Source organism: Aedes aegypti, chromosome 2 (genome assembly GCF_002204515.2).
Source record: "Aedes aegypti strain LVP_AGWG chromosome 2, AaegL5.0 Primary Assembly, whole genome shotgun sequence".
NCBI classification, from domain to species: Eukaryota; Metazoa; Arthropoda; class Insecta; order Diptera; family Culicidae; genus Aedes; species Aedes aegypti.
This window is the reverse complement of record NC_035108.1, coordinates 465,930,373-465,948,632: the sequence shown is the minus strand read 5'-3', so window position 1 is coordinate 465,948,632 and position 18,260 is coordinate 465,930,373. Positions and strand designations below refer to the sequence as shown.

Genomic DNA, 18,260 nt, shown 5'->3' with positions numbered 1-18,260 from the left:
ATTGCCCATTTAGTTCGCTCGGTAAGTCTTCATGACAAATTTCGATCGAAAAATGTATATAGAATTTTTATAGGAATTTCATAAACATAAATCTTTATCTGTACATGTTTTTAAACATTTTTCTCTCACGTTAATGAATTCAATGGTAGACATACATATAATTTACGACCTTCTGTTCTCTCGACCTTTTGTCTTTCAACCTTTTGTTCATAAACCACATAAAATGACCTCTTCCGAGATAATTCCAGGAATTGCTTCACAAGTTCCTCTGAACATTCTTACAGGCTTTTCTATGTCGATTCTTGCAAGTATCTAACTATTTGTTTTCCCAGAAATTTCTCTTCAAACTGTTTCAAAGATTTGCCGCTGAATTACACTAGGGATATCGTGAAATTAGTTTTCTCGGTTATGAGTAAATTATAATCAATATTGTGTAACATTTTATAAGCAGGTAGGACGTTTAGAAGAAGCTCTTTGGATATTTTTGTATCACAGTCAAGCTGAACGTGTCTGAGTTCGTTTCCCGGATGGCTCAGAATCTTTTCATAATGCAAATTCAATTGGCTTGGTAGAGTATGAATTATCAACGTACTTTACACTAGAGGTGGTTGGGTTTCACATATTCCAAACCCAAACCCGAACCGTACCCGACTTATTTTATTTCTTCAAACCCAGACCCGACCCGAACCCGAGACAATAATTGAAAAGAAAACCCGGACCCGAAAATTTTTTGCTATGTAAACCCGAACCCGACCCGACACCTGAAAAAAATGTAAGAATGTAAGATGGTAAATTCATTTTTTCTGATGCATAGGAAATCTTCTACGTTGTTACTCTGTTCACAATTCTCATTAAACCCGACTCAAACCCGACTTTTTGTTAGCCTGAACTCGACCCCGACCCGACAATTTTGTAGCCTTCAAACCCGACCCAAACCCGAAAAATTTCATATTTTCAAACCCGAGACCCGACCATCTCTACTTGACACCCAATATACTAATGCAAAAATGCTGACTTTGGCAGAGAAAGCTCTCGTGGAAGTGTTTATAAAACACCAAGCTGATAAATAGGCTCTGTTTCAGTAGGGACGTAATGCCAGGAAATTGCGAATGAAGTTTGATGCACAACTTGAGGCCCACCAAAAGGCATACGAGAAAGCACTTCGGTTTCAGATTTATTGACCTCTGAATGTCTGTTCTGAGCAACTTTTTCAGACCATACGGCAATTCTCCCCTGCGCGAATGCAACCCCGCTTGCCGTAGTTACGATGCAGCGTGCTAGGATGAATGGACTCAAAAATACTGCTTTATTGCAGTCAAGTGCATTCGGAACCTTACTCTTATTATACAAAACAACTATAACATGACTTTCACATTATGTTATCTATAATCGATAACTGTGATTGTGTTTTTCTGGAAATTTCAATTCAGAGGAAGTTGATCGGTTGTTGACTCGATTTGACCCAAGAGACCCTCTTGATAACTCTAGCCTTAAAGTCCAAATATCCTTAAATATTTTTATTCAAAATTAGATATGTATGTGCACCATTCATATAATTTTTTTTTTGTAAAAATTGATTAAAAATAGAATCCAGCGTGATATTTTGAAATTAAATACTTAACCTTGACCCAAGCGGGTTAAGCATCTATTACCAAATCCCGCCTTTAGACGGGGTACCATTTGGAATTTTGTGTATTATTTGTTAGCTTGAAAATCAGAATGATTTTATTTTTGGCTTAAACTTTGGGACATAACACGCATATTGGGAAAGCTTTATTTGACTTTTCAAATATTTTGGTATTTTTGAAAATGTTAACTGTATTTATTTTATAACCTACAAATTTCTGGGTCTTTTTCAACGTGTAATACAAAAACTTGTACATTTTATATTCTTCTACAATTGACCTACAACAGAAGAAGAGCCTTGTGGAATGGAAATAATTGCAAATCGATTTTTGCGTTGACGACACGGAAAACAAAAAATGTTAAAAAAAAAAGAAATTGTATATTTTCAAAAGTATGCAAATAATCAAATTTTTATTTTTGTAAAAAATCAGTGCCAAGAAAAAAATGAAAATGGTTAGGGATGCTCCAAAATAGAAATTAGAAATATCAACAACCGAAATTCGACAATTTGCGAATTAAAATAGACCATTGTCCAAAACGTGTTCAGATCCATTTAAGATAGATAAAATTATACTTCGGTCGCAAATAAAAATTTGTGCATTAGAGGGTTAACAGTACACACTGTACACCCAATGTGCAACAGCATCTTCGCGAATTGATCCGAGAATGTATAAGTGTATTGGAGCTTGTGGTGTATTGTAAAGAAGCTTGCTTTAGTTAACAGATTGCCAGAGTAGCAGACGCAAGGAAAATGGCACCGTAGTGATGAAAGATAATAAACAAAAAAACGATAACAGTTATTTTTTCTTCTAATAGCTTTGAACGTGTGTGAGTTGTATATTGAGAGAATGCAGTGAGTAATAGATGGATTACGGAACTACACATTATGAGAAAAGGAATAGGCCAAGGATTGAACTCATGACCATTTGTTTAGTTAGCAGAAGCGTTGACCACTTGACCATAAGTCCTATCTAATTTTCTTGGTTAGCATAAATCAATCTAAGATCCTTGTTATTGCACACACCACGTGCATATATACAAGGATTTTGTTTTCAGCGATTAACTCACCAATTCTGTCAGGAACTTCCTCAAGAATCAGACTTATTAAGAATAATTTCAGAGTTGTTAATGAAAGCAATATTTTTTTTTGTTTAGTCAATATTTTAAAGAAAATTTACATAAGAAATTGTAACGATACTTCGACAAATTCTTGAGGCAACACTGCAATAAAATCCTTTCTATAAATTTCTCCTATATATCTCTAGATTTGTTGCATGCTTCATTTTGAAAAAATCGAATGCTTTTCGAAAGATGTTGGACCTTCCGGAAATTAGACGTTTGAAGTATTGAAGAAATAAATTAAAATTAATTAACAATCTGCTGAAAATTCTGAGAAGCCCATTATGAGGACATAAGATCGCGTGAGAAATCTCCAGAATTCGGTTAGTAAACTCCTGAACCCAGCTAGAAATCGCCAGGATCTCGTGATAAACATTTTGATGTCTTCATGCGATCCGCATCCTTGAGTAAAAGCTTGATATGGCAAGCATTATAGTTCAGCCTGTGCAGCACTGGTATATAATGTTGAATCGTTTGTTCAAAATTCGAACGTCATACAGAGTAGTGTTGGATCCGTTGAATCTGTTGCATGCTCCTTTTGGGCGAGCGACGGAATCCGGATCCATTGTGTCCGGTTCGCGTTGCGCGGAAGAAAAAACGAAGTGTGCCGGTGAAAAACAAAAAAAACGTGTCTGTAGAGTTTGATACGTTGAACCTGTTGTATGATACTGTCGAGCGAGCAACGAAATCAGTATCGTGTCCGGTTTACGTAGTATCCGCACTATCAGTGTCGGTCATTCGTGTATATGCTCACGTATTCATTTCGAATTATATATTTATCGTTTACCAAAACGAATCCTTTCCCATATCCAAACTCCCAGTGTTTTCTTGTGGAAGTGCAGAGGACTCCTCGGCTTCTGCAAAGCAAGTAACACGTCAACATTTTTCTTCCATTCCCAAATTAACCTGCATTCGGACGCAGCCGGCGCCAGTATTGTTTATTATAATAATGAGAGCACCAGTACTCACACATTGAGGATGCTACTGATCCCGAGTAGTGTCTGTTGGTTCCCTGTGTAAGTACAGCTGTTCTTGCAATAACGGAGTAGCAACTGCGGGCGGTCAATCATGCTCATGCTCATGCTCAATTCGAACGTCATACAGTCTCTACTGAAGAGGGAATGTAGCTTCAAACAATTAACATCCACCGGTTAACTGAATTCACTTGGTCCAATAATATTGACACTTGAGCGGGGTACCCCTACCAATGATCCCCTCAGTGTCAAAATCTTGAACCGAGTGTATTCAATTCACCGGTAAATAAGAGCTTTTTGATGTTATTGAGAATAAAGTGTAGATTAAATTGTGCTTACACTTATCATGGTTGCGCTATTAAATAGCGTATAGAAGGAGTCAGTGAGTTATGCATTTCTCTAGCTACTGTCAAACATACGGGCTATATGCAGACAACTCTGATTCAAATAATAACGCAATTACTTTATGGAATTCCATTTGAAGTAGACAGATACAACTTTTTATTGATTTGTTTCTATCATGGGGTAAGACACTCATTAATATTGGTATTAATATCCGTTAATACGGATTAATATATATATATATATATATATATATATATATATATATATATATATATATATATATATATATATATATATATATATATATATATATATATATATATATATATATATATATATATATATATATATATATATATATATATATATATATATATATATATATATATATATATATATATATATATATATATATATATATATATATATATATATATATATATATATATATATATATATATATATATATATATATATATATATATATATATATATATATATATATATATATATATATATATATATATATATATATATATAATTTTTTTATATCATCGAGATAGCCATAATTTTCCTAAAGCCATCTGACAGAAGTATCTTGAATTTAATTTCATTGTATTGTAGAGGGCTTATAAACAAGCGGCTAGGAATCGTGGATTGTATGTCTTGCGGATCTGATATACCGCAGGAGATAAATTGTATCGGAATCGAGTTGCGGAATGGCTTGGAAATCGTAGAAAGATGTGGGGCATTGATGACAATGAAGCTTCACCGAATGTTATACATCGTACAAGGTGCCAGTCTCTTTCTAGCCAGACAAACAGTGTGGTCTATGTTGCATTTCTCATATATTTTTCTCAATATAGAGAATGGAGGTGAGGATGTTTCAATTACGGTATCTAGATTTAGCAAGAAGGTACATGAAACTCCCATAACATATTGAACATATTTTGGCTAAAAGGTAATTCTGACCCATTCACTCATCATGATATCATGACCATATGGATCTGGGACGAACTGACAATAAACACAACTTGTTTTTTCATATAAATAATCAATTTGCCTTGGCAACTCCGGCAACAGGCAAACAGCAAAACTCCATGCATACTTGATAATTTTCTCAATATCAATATTAATATCATTAATAAATATTAATATTTTAATATTGGATCTAGTGTCCTGCCCCATGGTTTCTATTGTTACGGTGTGTTTTTACATACGCAATGGAAAGAACAATTAGTTTTTTGCTCTTTGCTTTTGTTTCAGTGCTTGTGCTTTGTTCAAACGAGCTGTTCTAAATCTCCTTCCGGCAGGTCCTACACAGTTGGTCACACTGCGCGAATGTCTGAGAAAAAAAACTCTAGTTGAGATATTCAAAGAGATTAATCACTTCATAAAACGTGGCGAACTCACAATCATCTCGAATATAAGCGCGATCAGAAGCCCTAGCGGATGATGCGATTTGGGAGAATATCGGCGAAGATTGAGCTCTAGAATGCGGTTAGCAAGTACATGATTGTCTTTCCGAATTACCGAAACAAAAAGCACACTGATATTAACGCACATTTGAAAAAAAAATCAATGGTTTTCAAATATGTTGTCAAAAACGGATCGATGTTGTTGCCTAAATCGAGGGGTGCCAAAAACGGAATTCCACTGTATATGGAGAGATTTAGAAAATTGTTTCAAACACTTCAATACTATAATGTTAGTATACATTTTCCATTTTGAAGCGAAACCTCATTCTTCAATCCATAATAAAGCAAATTGCTGAAGAGAGTAACCAAATCCGACAGCTAGGAGCAGAGATATCCATCAATTAGTTTGTTATGAGGTCGTCCATTCACCATTGGTTATTTATGGGGTGAGGGGAGAGGGTTTCGGCCAAAGACCGCGGTCCATACACATTTTAAAATTTTGATATGGACAAAAGACCACGATAGGGGAGAGGGGTCTGAAGATCCGAAAAAATGACCACGATGTTAATAGGCAACCTCCATTATATAACTTATTATGGGAATATATTCCAACGAATTTGTGCAAAACCCCACAGAAAATTTGATCCAAGTGAATTGGTTTCCTCTGCAGCTTTTTTCATCATGGCTTGAATAATAAGATTGGATAATTAGTACTAGCATAAACATAGTTGTGGTGGTTTTACCATTAAGCATTATTTTAGTTTTATCATATAAATTTCCGTACAGACCTCTTTGGACTAACATTAAATCCTCACCAGAACGACATGGAATTCGACTGAACTCCATCATCATTATAGAGATTGTTAGAAATATATGCAAAGTGAAACTTCGAACTTTTTCGAAATTTGAATAGCTCTTTTGAAGAATTACAGCACATGATTATGACCTTCCTTAACCGAGTGGTAAGAGTACGCGGCTACAAAGCAAAGCCATGCTGAATGTGTCTGGGTTCGAGTACCGGTTGGTCCAGGATTTTTTCGTAATGGAAATTTTCTTGACTTCCCTGAGCATAGAGTATTATCGTACCTGCCACACGATATACGAATGCTAAAATGGCAATTTTGGCAAAGAAAACTCTCAGTTAATAACTGTGGAAGTGCCCATAAGAACACTAAGCTGAGAAGAAGAAGTTACCAAGAAAAAGAAGAAGAATAAGAAGAAGATTAGTCATCCTAGAACACAATTTTGTGCCATATCAACAATTGTTTGAAATCTTATCAAACCACGTGATGAACCTTACTGCCAAACCCATTTTTTCCTCCCATATAATCATGTGACTTGCGATGTCCGGAACGTTAACTTGGCTCACATCTTAATAAAAGAAAAACTAAGAAATATCTTGAGACAGGGAGAGAAAACTTTGATGTAGCATTACTGACTCCCATATGCATAAAAGTGATCACCAAAAGGTACTTATTGATTGCTGTTAGAGTATATAAAGAGAAAATATTTCCAAAATTTAAGATAATTGTGTTCAGAACTTTTGTCTGAAGGGTTATTAAGGTGAAGATAAATCGAAACCACTCAAAATTTCAAGAGCAGGCACACATCTGGAGAATTAGACAGTTATTCACATTAAAAACCTGATCGTTTGGTCACTTGCTGGCCCCACTGACGTCATTTGAGTGTTTATCTTGAAACGTTATCATATTCTCTTGAATTGTGCTCTTAGAAATTTGAGGTACATATGGCTTCGATTGATTTTCGCTTCAAAGTTCTTCGCTGAAAATGATATGAACCTGACTAAGTTATAATTTTATTTATATTTCATTCAACTTTTCAATACTGAGAACATACACTAAATTTTTCAGCAGGTACCATCTGATTCCGAGGTCCGGGATATGTATATCTTGAATCGCAAATTTTGTGCGAAATGAACGTCAGACATATTCCGCAGAACAAATTGCTTCTTTCATCTCATGTGAACCCAATTTTTCTCTCCATCTTTCCAATCCACAGAGACAGCCTTCGGAATCAAGCTGACGGAGGTTCGAGTGCCTAAACACACCGTCAAGGATCACCCGGTACGACTCGAGTGCCACTACGAGATGGAGGGCGATGCACTGTACGCGGTGAAGTGGTACAAGGACGGCAACGAGTTCTATCGCTACGTGCCAAGAGATAATCCGCCCATCCAAGTTTTCGACCTGAAAGGAATAAATGTAGACGTAAGTAATCCCCGGTTCCACATCCGCCCACAGATAGCTACCCTCGATGATTATGTTGATGAGAATGATTTTTCTTGCTCTTCCTGTTATGTCCTACCGATTTACCCCGAACCGGAATGATGTGCTCGCAATATAGGTACAAAATTCATCCAACGAGCAAGTCGTCCTAGATCCGGTCGAACTGGCTTCCAGTGGGAAGTATCGATGTGAGGTATCAGCCGAAGCTCCATCTTTTCAGACTGTGTCCGAACATGCAGAGATGACTGTCGTTGGTGAGTAATGTTTGTGACAATCTTTCTTGCTTCGGATATCATATTTCGGTTTATGTACTTTCTTCCACATGGTTCAGTGCTTCCGGACGAGGACCCCCACATAACGGGAGGGAAGCCTCGCTACCAGATTGGAGACTACGTGCGGGTTAACTGCACTTCCGGTCGATCCAAGCCAGCAGTTCACTTGACCTGGTATATCAACAGTGAGGAAGCAGACGACGGGTTGGTACGAAGATATGAGCCCATCGTTTCTGGCGCAGACCGACTCGAGACCTCCATCCTCGGGTTGGAATTCCGCGTCAAGCCAAAGCACTTCAAGCGAGGTGACATGAAGCTAAAGGTAAGAGACGAGACAAAACGAGAACAGATTATGAGGAAAATTTTCTGATCAGCATGCGGAAATTCAAATAAAACCGACATACAAATACTTTGGTGCGGATTGTTAAATTGTTTCCATTATTGCATTCTCCCTTAATCCGGTGCTCTTATCTCTTCCACCAGTGTCTGGCCAAAATTTCCTCCGTCTATTGGAAGAGCAACGAGGAAAGCGTCGAAGGCGATAAACCGCAGAAGGCTCCAATGCTCGAATCGCGGAAGGCCGTCGCTTCCAACACCCGGGCGGATCGCGTTCAAGGTGAGTTTCACAAGAAGGAAGCTTTCCGGGTTGTAGGCATAAGCATTTTTACGTTTTTTTTTTCTTTTTTTCGTTGAAGCCTCTTTTGGAGGGCTTCCATTTGAACGCCGGAATGCGAACCATCTTACGGTATTAATCAAATAAGCATGATATAAAAGGGAAACGAATGCTTCCGTCCGGCATTAAGCGACGGACGCAATGTCAAAGACAGACGAAGTTTTTTCTCTTAAATTTGGATTAAAGTATTTGTTCCGCGGAAGTTGGGAAAATTGCCAGAAAATTAATTTGGTTTCATTTCGTTTTATTTATAGAATTTGAACAATGAATTTTTGGCCTCCTAATGCTAATCAAAACAGTTTTGTGAAACTATCCTTCAATGGAAACTTGTTCAACCTGTGTCCATTTCATTAAAACTAGCCCAAATAACAATGCAAAAAAAAATAAACCCTAATAAACTTTACAAGAAGAAAATCTCATTTTCAACGTTTGAGATGCTGTATGTTGTAAGTGATAAGAATATACGATTTTCTTAGGAGATATTGAAATTTGTTAAGAGTCACATGTAAACGGATCATAAGTTTTGATATCCGAGGAACGTTGGAATAGGTTCTATCATTATTATTAGAGTTATTAAATTAGAGATAGTCGTTCATTACTTTTGATGCCTTCAGGTGGCTTCAACACAATAAAGAGACCTTCAAAGACGTCTTCGAATAAACGTTCAGTTTTGTCATCATAAATGAAAAACTAGTTCCTCTTCTCTTTAAGATGTTTGAAAAGTAGTTCGTAATCTTTACTGCTATTTCACACTGAAACTTGGTCTGAGCTAACATAATCATAGTCCGTAGTCAAACCAGAAATTATAAGGCTTTACACAGCTAGAAAACTAAATCAAACAACAGCTAGAGAACCCGAACGATATAAATGAAAAGACACCATAAGTGAATGAGCACATAATTCACTGTGTTTTTTTTTTTCATGCATCTCTAGGAGTTAAAAAAATCTTCTTAAGACTGGCCTGTATTTGTTCATGCTCATGCCACAGTGTATGGTTTGGCACTGTGTGGGATTCGCAATGGGGCGCCTACCCACTAAAAAACAGTCTCTTAGGTACACCGTCACCGTAAAGAATTCTTCTCCGGCACCACCTTGCGGTATTACTTCGAAGAAGAGGCGACACATGCTACGCGCATCCTTCATTAAGCCCTTCGGCTCCATCATTAATTTGCTAGTTCCTAAATTTTCGCTATCAGCAAATGCCATGCCATGCTGAGCCCTTCGGCTCCCATTAATAATTTGTTAGTGTTCCTAATTTGTTATCTAAACATGCCATATTCAGCCATTCGGCTCACGATACCATGGGTGCCAGAACTCCCTGACGAAGGAAGTTCTCTCGGTGCTGGACGCGTGCCATTTAGCACTCCAGGTTCTCGCGCACTACTCGGATAGTCCCCGGCGGTGAATCTACCCTACCCCGACGAAGAGTTCCCCGGAGGTGGAAGTTCTTCCGGTACCGATATTGCCCGGATAGGTGCCGAGGTCGGTCCTGCGATTCCGGTTGGCGGATGACTTCCGGTTCACAGGTGCCCTGACGACCAATTTCCGGTGCTTTTCCACGATCTACTCGGTCTTGTCCGCGACGGTGGATCAAGCCTACCTACCGGTTGGGTGCCGAGGTCGGTTCGGCGATTCCGGTTGGGGACTGACTTCCGGTTCACCGGCGCCTCAACGACCCAGAACCAGTACTACGTCGCGTTCTACTCGGTCTAGTCCTCGGCGGTGGATCTAGCCTACTCCGGTCGCGCCGCGTGCGCCATTTAGCGCTCCATCATCTCGCGCTCTACTCGAATGGTCCCCGACGGCGGATCCATCCTACTCCGACAGAGAGTTCCCGGACGTAGGAAGATCCCCCGAAACCGACCGGGAGCCATTTAGCTCTCCAACATTTGTGCGCGGCTCGGGCAGTATACAACCGGGCTACGAAACCCGACCCGAGTTGTCGCCGCGCGCACTTGCTTGTTCCTCCCTCCACTTCCGCTGAAGCAATGACATTATTTTCGTCTCCGCCATGTTCACCGCGTTCCACATCACCTCATCGCTACACATTCTATCCACTACATTGTCTACGGTTACGTCAGCACCACAGACCGCTGTCATTTCGCTACGTTCCGCAGCAAAACGTGGACACTCGAAAATGACGTGTTCCGGCGACTCCTCTACGGCTGGGCACTCAGCGCAGAGCGGCGACTCTGCGTGGCCGAACCTGTGCAGATATTTCTTGAAACAGCCGTGACCTGACAAGAACTGCGTCAAGTGGAAGTTGACTTCTCCATGGGATCTGCTCACCCATTTCGCCAGATTTGGAATAAGGCGATAAGTCTACCTTCCCTTCTCAGCGGTATCCCACTCGCGTTGCCATTTCACCATCGTGTCAGCTCGGGCAGTCTTCCGGGCTCCTCTAGTACTACTAGCTTCGTAGCACTCCTTATCCTCTTCCAAAACGTAGCCGATAGGGGCCATTCCGGCAATCACGCATACTGCCTCCGAAGATATGGATCGGTAGGCACTCGCTACCCGCATGGCCATCAGCCTATACGTGCTGCTAAGCTTGACTCGGTTCCTCTTCGTCTTCATTGCGGTTCCCCACGCCGGGCTAGCGTACCTCAGGATCGACGTAGCCACGCTAGACAATAGCCTCCGCTTACTGCTGCAAATCGCCGAGTTATTCGGCATGATCCTGGACAGCGCCGTGGCTGCCCTCGCTGCTTTCTCGCACGCGTGATCGACATGGCAGTTGAAGTTAAGCCGATCGTCGATCATTACGCCGAGGTGTTTTGGCTCCCGCTTCGAGGCTATGGTGTGTTCTCCCACTGTAATCTCAGCCTTCTGCACCACTTTTCGGTGGCTGATAAGCAACAGCTCCGTTTTTTGGTGGGCTATCACCAGTTTCTTCTCGTACATCCAGTTTTCGACTGCGTCCACTGCTTCTGTAGCGAGAACCTCCACCCTTTTCAGTGATTCACCAATAACCACGAGCGTGATGTCGTCTGCAAACTCGACGATTTTGACGCCTGTTGGCAGCCTAAGCGTCAGCACTCCGTCGTACATAGCATAGCGTTGGACCCAGGATAGAGCCCTGTGGAACTCCCGCATTTACCGACCTCGTCTTCTGTCCTTCGCTAGTGCTGTAGCTCAAGACCCGGTTTTCGAAGTAGCTTCCTAGTATCTTGCACAGATAATCCGGAACCTTCATTTTATGTAACGCCACAGCAATGGCTTCCCAGCTTGCACTGTTAAAGGCGTTTCTCACATCTATCGTCACGACAGCCCAGTAACGGTTACCTCTTCGTTTTTTTGTCCTTGCTTTGTCGGCTGTGTCAATCACTGTTTTGATGGCATCTACCGTTGACCTTCCTTTCCGGAATCCAAACTGCCACTCCGACAGTCCACGCTCTCCCTCAGTGAACGCCATTAGTCTATTGAGGATGATCCTCTCCAACAGCTTTCCGAGTGTGTCGAGCAAACATATCGGCCGAAACGAGCCTGGTTCACCGGGGGGCTTACCCGGTTTCGGTAGCAGAACCAGTTTTTGCCTTTTCCACTGTGCTGGGAAGTGTCCCTCATCTAAGCAGATCTGGAGTGATGTCCGGAACATATCTGGGTTGGCCGTGATAGCTGCTTTCAACGCTACGTTGGGGATACCATCTGGGCCAGGCGCTTTCTTCGGCTTCATTTTCTTGGCCGCCTCTATTGGTAATGATTGCTCTTTCTTCACCTTCCTGGCCATATGGTGTCGGTGGCCAGACCGTTGGCGCGTGTTGTGGGAACAACCCGTCGACGGTAATCTGCAACTTCTCTGGGCATGTTTCAGCGGGTACGGCTGGACCACTGATCTTGGCCATTGCCACCCTGTATGCATCTCCCCACGGATTTGCATTAGCATCGCGACACAACTCCTTGAAGCACGTTCTCTTGCTCAGCGAAATTTCTCTTTTCAGATCGGCTTTCGCCGCCCTCAGTGTTACTCTTCGCTCTTCCCTCTCACCATCGGATTTGGCTCTTTGCATCCGTCTCCTGGCTTGGAGGCATCTTTTGCGGAGGTTGCCAAGTGTCTCATTCCACCAGTATACCGGACGACGTCTGTATTTCGGCTTGACCTTCCGTGGCATGGTAATGTCGCATGCTCGTACCAGCGCAGCCGTTAACTCCTCCGATCTCAAGTTCAGAACCTGCTCTTCTCTTCTGAGGGCTTCCACGAAAAGCTCTTCGTTGTTTCGTTTTCCACATCTGCTCGTGAGGTGTACTCGCTCTCTGTGAGCATTGTGTTCTTCCACCAATTCTATACCGGACCTCCTGATGATCGCTATGAGTGTACCCATCGCAGACTCTCCAGTTCAGGCTTCCCGTCAACACAGGACTACAGAAAGTGATATCGATTATTGATTCCCGGCCATCTCTACGGTAGGTGCTGGTTGTTCCTTCGTTACCCAAGTCTACGTCCAGCCTTGCCAGCGCGTCTAGTAGACTACGCCCTCTTGGGTTGGTGAGACGGCTGCCCCACTAAACTGCCCAAGCATTGAAGTCGCCAGCGATGACGACTGGTCTCCGGTCCGCTAGCTTATCGGTTAGCTCGTCCAGCATCTCGTTGAACTGGTCCAAAGTCCAGCGGGGGGGTGCGCGTGGCAGCTACACACGTACACATCGTTAACCTTTGCAATAACGAATCCTGCGTCCGCCTAGAACACTATTTCCTGGATAGGATACCTCCCCATCATCCAGATTGCCGCTGTCTTCGCCTTATCAGCGATCCAGTTACCGTTTCCAGCTGGTACTCGATACGGCTCGGCAAGGATAGCTACGTTGCACTTCGATTCCGATACGGACTTCCACAGCAGCTGTTGCGCTGTGTAACAGTGGTTGAGGTTTAACTGAGTTACCTCCATTGCGGTTTAGAATTTCTCGCTCGCTTGAAGGCCGGACACTTAGGGCCTCCCGTCGCGTGTCTGTTGCGACTTTTGTCCTTGCAGATTAGGCACCTTTGCTGATTGTTGCAATCCTGCGCCTTGTGACCTTCGTCGCCACACCATCTACAGAGCTTACTTCTGTCTGGTCCTTCGCAGTTCCGTGCCAGGTGGCCGTATTCCAGGCACCTGTAGCATCCTTCCGGTCTCTGGGAGATCTTCAGTAGACATACTGAACAACCGACCCGAATTTTCCCGACTTCCAGCGCTTTGTTGGCTGCGTCTACTGGGAGCTTTATCGACGCCGCCTGTGTTCCAAGCGGTGCTCTTCTTAGCCGTACTGTCATCTGCACCGTTTCCAGATCGCACTGCTCCTTTATGGCGGTCCTCACTTCCTCTTCGGTGGTGATCCAATCCAGATCCCGCAATCGGAGTGTCACTTCAGGGCACATGGCTTTCACCTGCACCTTTTCGCCCATGACTCTCTCGGTTAGCTCTTTGTATGTCGAGCTTTTGTTCACCGAGTCTTTTTTTAGCTCGATGAGCATGTCTCCAGTCTGGGTGCGTCTGATCTTCTGAACGTCGGCACCAAACTCCTTTTGTTGAGGGTCCGTCCTCATGGCCCGCAAGACTTCAGCATAAGTGTCCTCGCAAGTTTTGACGACAACAGCTTCGCATTTTGTCTTCTTCCTGATTGGCCTTTGCATTCTGGCACTCTTCTGTTTGCCTCTCTTCTTCTTGTTCCGGACCTCTTGCATGGGATATCGCCAGGTCCCCCACTGAGCACTTCATCCGCCGGTTTTGGATTTGCATTTTTCGGCTTCTTGGGTACAGCCTGTCTTTCGTCTCCTGGTGACGACCTATGTCTTTTAGGGGTGAAACTTGGCGTAGTTCCTATTCCCGCTGACCTTTCTTTCTCCTTGCTATCTTTCCGAGGGGCTATGCCGGTTTTTGCCGGCTGCACTACCGCAGCTGCCAGGGCCTTTTTGGTCGCCGCTAACTCGGTTTCAACAGCTTCAATCCTCTGCATCACTTTCCTCCAGTCCTTGACGGCGGATCCGAGAATTCCTTGAATCCTTGCCACGAGGTCCTTAATGTCTTTGTGCACGTTGTGCCTCTTATCGACGAATTCCCGAAGCTCATCTACGACGGTTTTCGCCGCTTCCACCTGCGATTGCCTCGGGGGTAACTTCCACGCACTTTGCAGCTGATGTTGCTGCTGTCTCTCACGCTGCTCCTGCTCACTTTGCGACTTATCCCGCCGCTCCTGTTCACGTGTTCGCTGCTCGTGCAGCTCATCTTCGCCCTGCTGGTGTTCCAGCTGCTGCTGTTCCAGCTCCTGCTGTTGGCATTGCTTCGGTGGCGACCTCGGCAAGCCACTTTTTGCGAACGGATTCACTGCTTCACCTACGTTGTTGTTGTTCACTTCCATGCTTAAGGGTCCCCCCTCCAAGCCGCTATCTCCACCCGTCGTAAGTAGTCGTCCTTGTGATCCCATGGGTATCTTTGCTTGCAGTGAGGTCCACGCGAGGGCTGACACGGTCCTTCATGGGGTACCGGGTTCAGAGCCAGATTGACGCTAGTCAGGAATATCCATCTGAGCCTACTTCCACCAGCTAAGGTGGCGAGCTTTGAACGTACTAGGAGGCCTGCCACGGTTTTAACGGGACGGGGGCAACCGTTCCATTAGTCCACCTGCCGTATCAGAATAGTGTCACCCATTCTTACTAAGGAAGTGGAATAGAGCGATTGTCAGCTCTATAGCGTCGTGTTGATACACTCCTTGACCTTGTCCTTGTCCTTGCAGCCAGTATGCCGTAATTAGGATCTTACTGGCATCGATCCTAATGTGCCGGTTGGCACTCCAATGGTTGGGCTAAGGCACTTTGAAAGCGGTACCAGGTCGCTTGTTCAGGGTTACTTGCAGATATGTGGTTTTTAGTAGAGATTCACCAGAGTCCACTGATGAACCCCAGCCACATCCTAGATAGACCATGCTCGAGCCCCTGGTCAGATGGACCAGACGCTCGGCCACCTCCCGAAGGAAGTACTAAAGGTGGTATTCCATACGGCTGTATGTATGAGTTTCGCTTGGAAAGGGTAAAAATCCCAAGCTCCCACCTGGCACCTCCTCACTCTAGCTGATGTCAGAAGGACAACAGTGCCCAGGTTGCACTACCAACTAAGTACGCAACCCTTAGCTGGCGGTCTTTGTCATCGTTAGACCCGTGGAAGCGTGAGGTAGGGGCTTGTGAGGACCAGAGCTATGTTGTACGCTCCTTCCTGGTTGTCGACTCACCATTTTGCAACCCGCATAATTCACTGTGTAAAACGCACTATGCGAGACCATAAATATAATAAGCCTCACCACACACCATATCGGCAACTGACATTGAACAAATGTTGATACTAATTGGAAAAGTTTTTTAAATTGATGGTTTACCCAAGGATTCAATTCATTCCATGATTTAAAATAAAAAATCTTTATAAGAAAAATGAAAGAATTAAAAATGTGATAATTGCATATTTTCTCTTCTCATTTCCAGCTCACAACAGTGCATCCAGCATAGGAATTAGAAACTCCATGTGGGCGTCTTTCGTCGCCTTTTTCATCATCTTCACATCTGCATCGGCATCGCTACTTACGCCCTTCTGCGGTGCCAAATCAAACTCTCTCCAGAGGCAACGCCTTTTCAGCAATCAGCTGGCCCTAAGGTAACTAGCGACTGAGGAACGAAAAGGATTTTTAGTCAGCACGTACACACACAAACTCACACCCACACACATACACCCAAATCTAACTTACTGAACTGTGTAATTCAATTAAGACGAAAACAAAAATTTTAACTTAAAAAAGAAACTATTTAATGAGGTTAGGACAGGCATCGGAGTCGGAACGAAATTTAAAGGACGACGGGCGACGAAGCTCCATAGATGAGGTTGGGTTTTTAGTGCACGCGTGGAAACAAATAGGATGACTGGGCAATGTATTTGAATGAAAACGAGAGAGAGAGAGCGAAGTTCCTCAACGGACTGTTGTTTTAGGTAATTAAGTTATTGAATAAAATTGTAATTTTACATAAACGTGGAAACAACGATGGAAAATGTTCAATAGGAGAGTTTCAAATGAGATGCATGGTTGAAGGTGTAGTTGCTATGAGAAGAGAGACAATTTCTCAACCAAAAGTAAAACAAATTAATTTTCAATCTAAACAGTCTCCAGCTCGTGGAATATGATGAAAAAGTAAAATGAACGTACCGAAGCAAATGACTTCATCGTGGTAAATGTCTTCATTTCGTTACGCTAGTCTAACAACATAGTCTATTGGAAGAAAGCAAAGTGCGAAAGATAGCTATACGTTTTCCGTTGATTTAGTCAAATAGCATCATCATTTCACCGTACTCTGTAAATAAAGCCGATTTGCACCATACTCCGACATGGAACCACATCATCCCCCTCTAACGAACTTCCATTCTAGCCTTGTTCGTCATGCATCGTCAGGGTGTTGGGTAACATTTTTATTTGGAAGCCCCCGAACCGGCACAGGAAATAGCGAGAATCGTGCACGAAATCAGGAAATAGATTTTCCTTCTCCCGTTCCAATCCTTCCTCAGGGAAGGGACTCCTTTCCAGTCAAATCATGCTGTCCTCTCTGTACCGCAACTCATTGCGTGTTTGTTTCAAACACCTCCTAAAATCCACCCTCACCCACTGTAAATGCCTGCTTGGAAATCTAAATATCAGACAAGGCGACATAGTCGTAGTCAGTGTCATGATCGAGGGGTGTTGCCTTTTGTCGTTTCATATTCATAAAATAATTGCATCAAACGAAACTTTAATGGTGGTAAGCTCCATCGAAGTTAATACGCCAATCGCCTATTATCCTCGATTTTACTATAGTAAAATCGAGGATAATACGCGATTGGCGTATTAACTTCGATGGAGCTTACCACCATAAGAGTTGCTGAACTCATTGCTGCAGCTGCCATTACTCTTTCAATCGCGTTGGCCCACACGGCTGCTTCTGCACTACCGTGTGGCCAGAAACTTGCAGCGAGGCTGCTTCAGGCTGATGATGGCAAATCGTCTGCATCCAGCGGGCATTGGAATAATTTCGGTGAACAAGCGTCTTCCTTCATTAAAATAATAGACACGGCCCTGGACGGAATAGCCATGCAAAGAAAGGAACCTCCTTTGCGGCTAAGGCCGAAGGCCCGAACTACGAACAAGGGCAAGTCCTTTGCTATTAGGCTCGGAAGCCATCTTGACTAATAATTGCATATCTCACGATCGTACATATAGACGTCTGGTATTCATCTGACCAAGTCACCTGCAGCGCCCAGCGGTTTCTGTTTCATTTCTGTCAGTTTTGCCTTTGCACCATTTTTGTGCGAGTTGGTAGAATCCCCTTCAGCAATATCTTTGGATTTGCTTACAGTGGTGCTGATATTTCTTGCTCATGTGTAGCCTAGTATATTTACATATGAAAACGAGAATTTTCCCGAATACATAGAATCATACAAACACGAAAATAATTGAAACTAACGGTTTACCATCTGTAAGAAAGTTTGGAACTTCCTTAGAAATTTTAAGACGAAAATAAACATCAATGGAAGTCCCCATTTAAGAGAAAATGCATTGGCCAAGTAAATTAATCGAGCAATCTGTGAGCTATGAAATAG

At 42.8% G+C, this 18,260-nt stretch overlaps 1 protein-coding gene across 1 annotated transcript in view; it reads left to right on the top strand.

The window, feature by feature from the left end:
- LOC5575663 overlaps positions 1 to 17,438 on the top strand; it is a 63,940-nt gene extending 46,502 nt beyond the window's left edge. Inside the window, exons 2-6 of the mRNA XM_021848270.1 lie at positions 7,502 to 7,710; positions 7,847 to 7,982; positions 8,060 to 8,322; positions 8,484 to 8,616; positions 16,124 to 17,438. Of these exons, the coding sequence (XP_021703962.1) occupies positions 7,502 to 7,710; positions 7,847 to 7,982; positions 8,060 to 8,322; positions 8,484 to 8,616; positions 16,124 to 16,296 (914 nt within the window). The 3' untranslated portion in view covers positions 16,297 to 17,438. The remainder of the gene's footprint in view (positions 1 to 7,501; positions 7,711 to 7,846; positions 7,983 to 8,059; positions 8,323 to 8,483; positions 8,617 to 16,123) is intronic.
- The last annotated feature ends 822 nt before the right edge of the window (positions 17,439 to 18,260 follow it).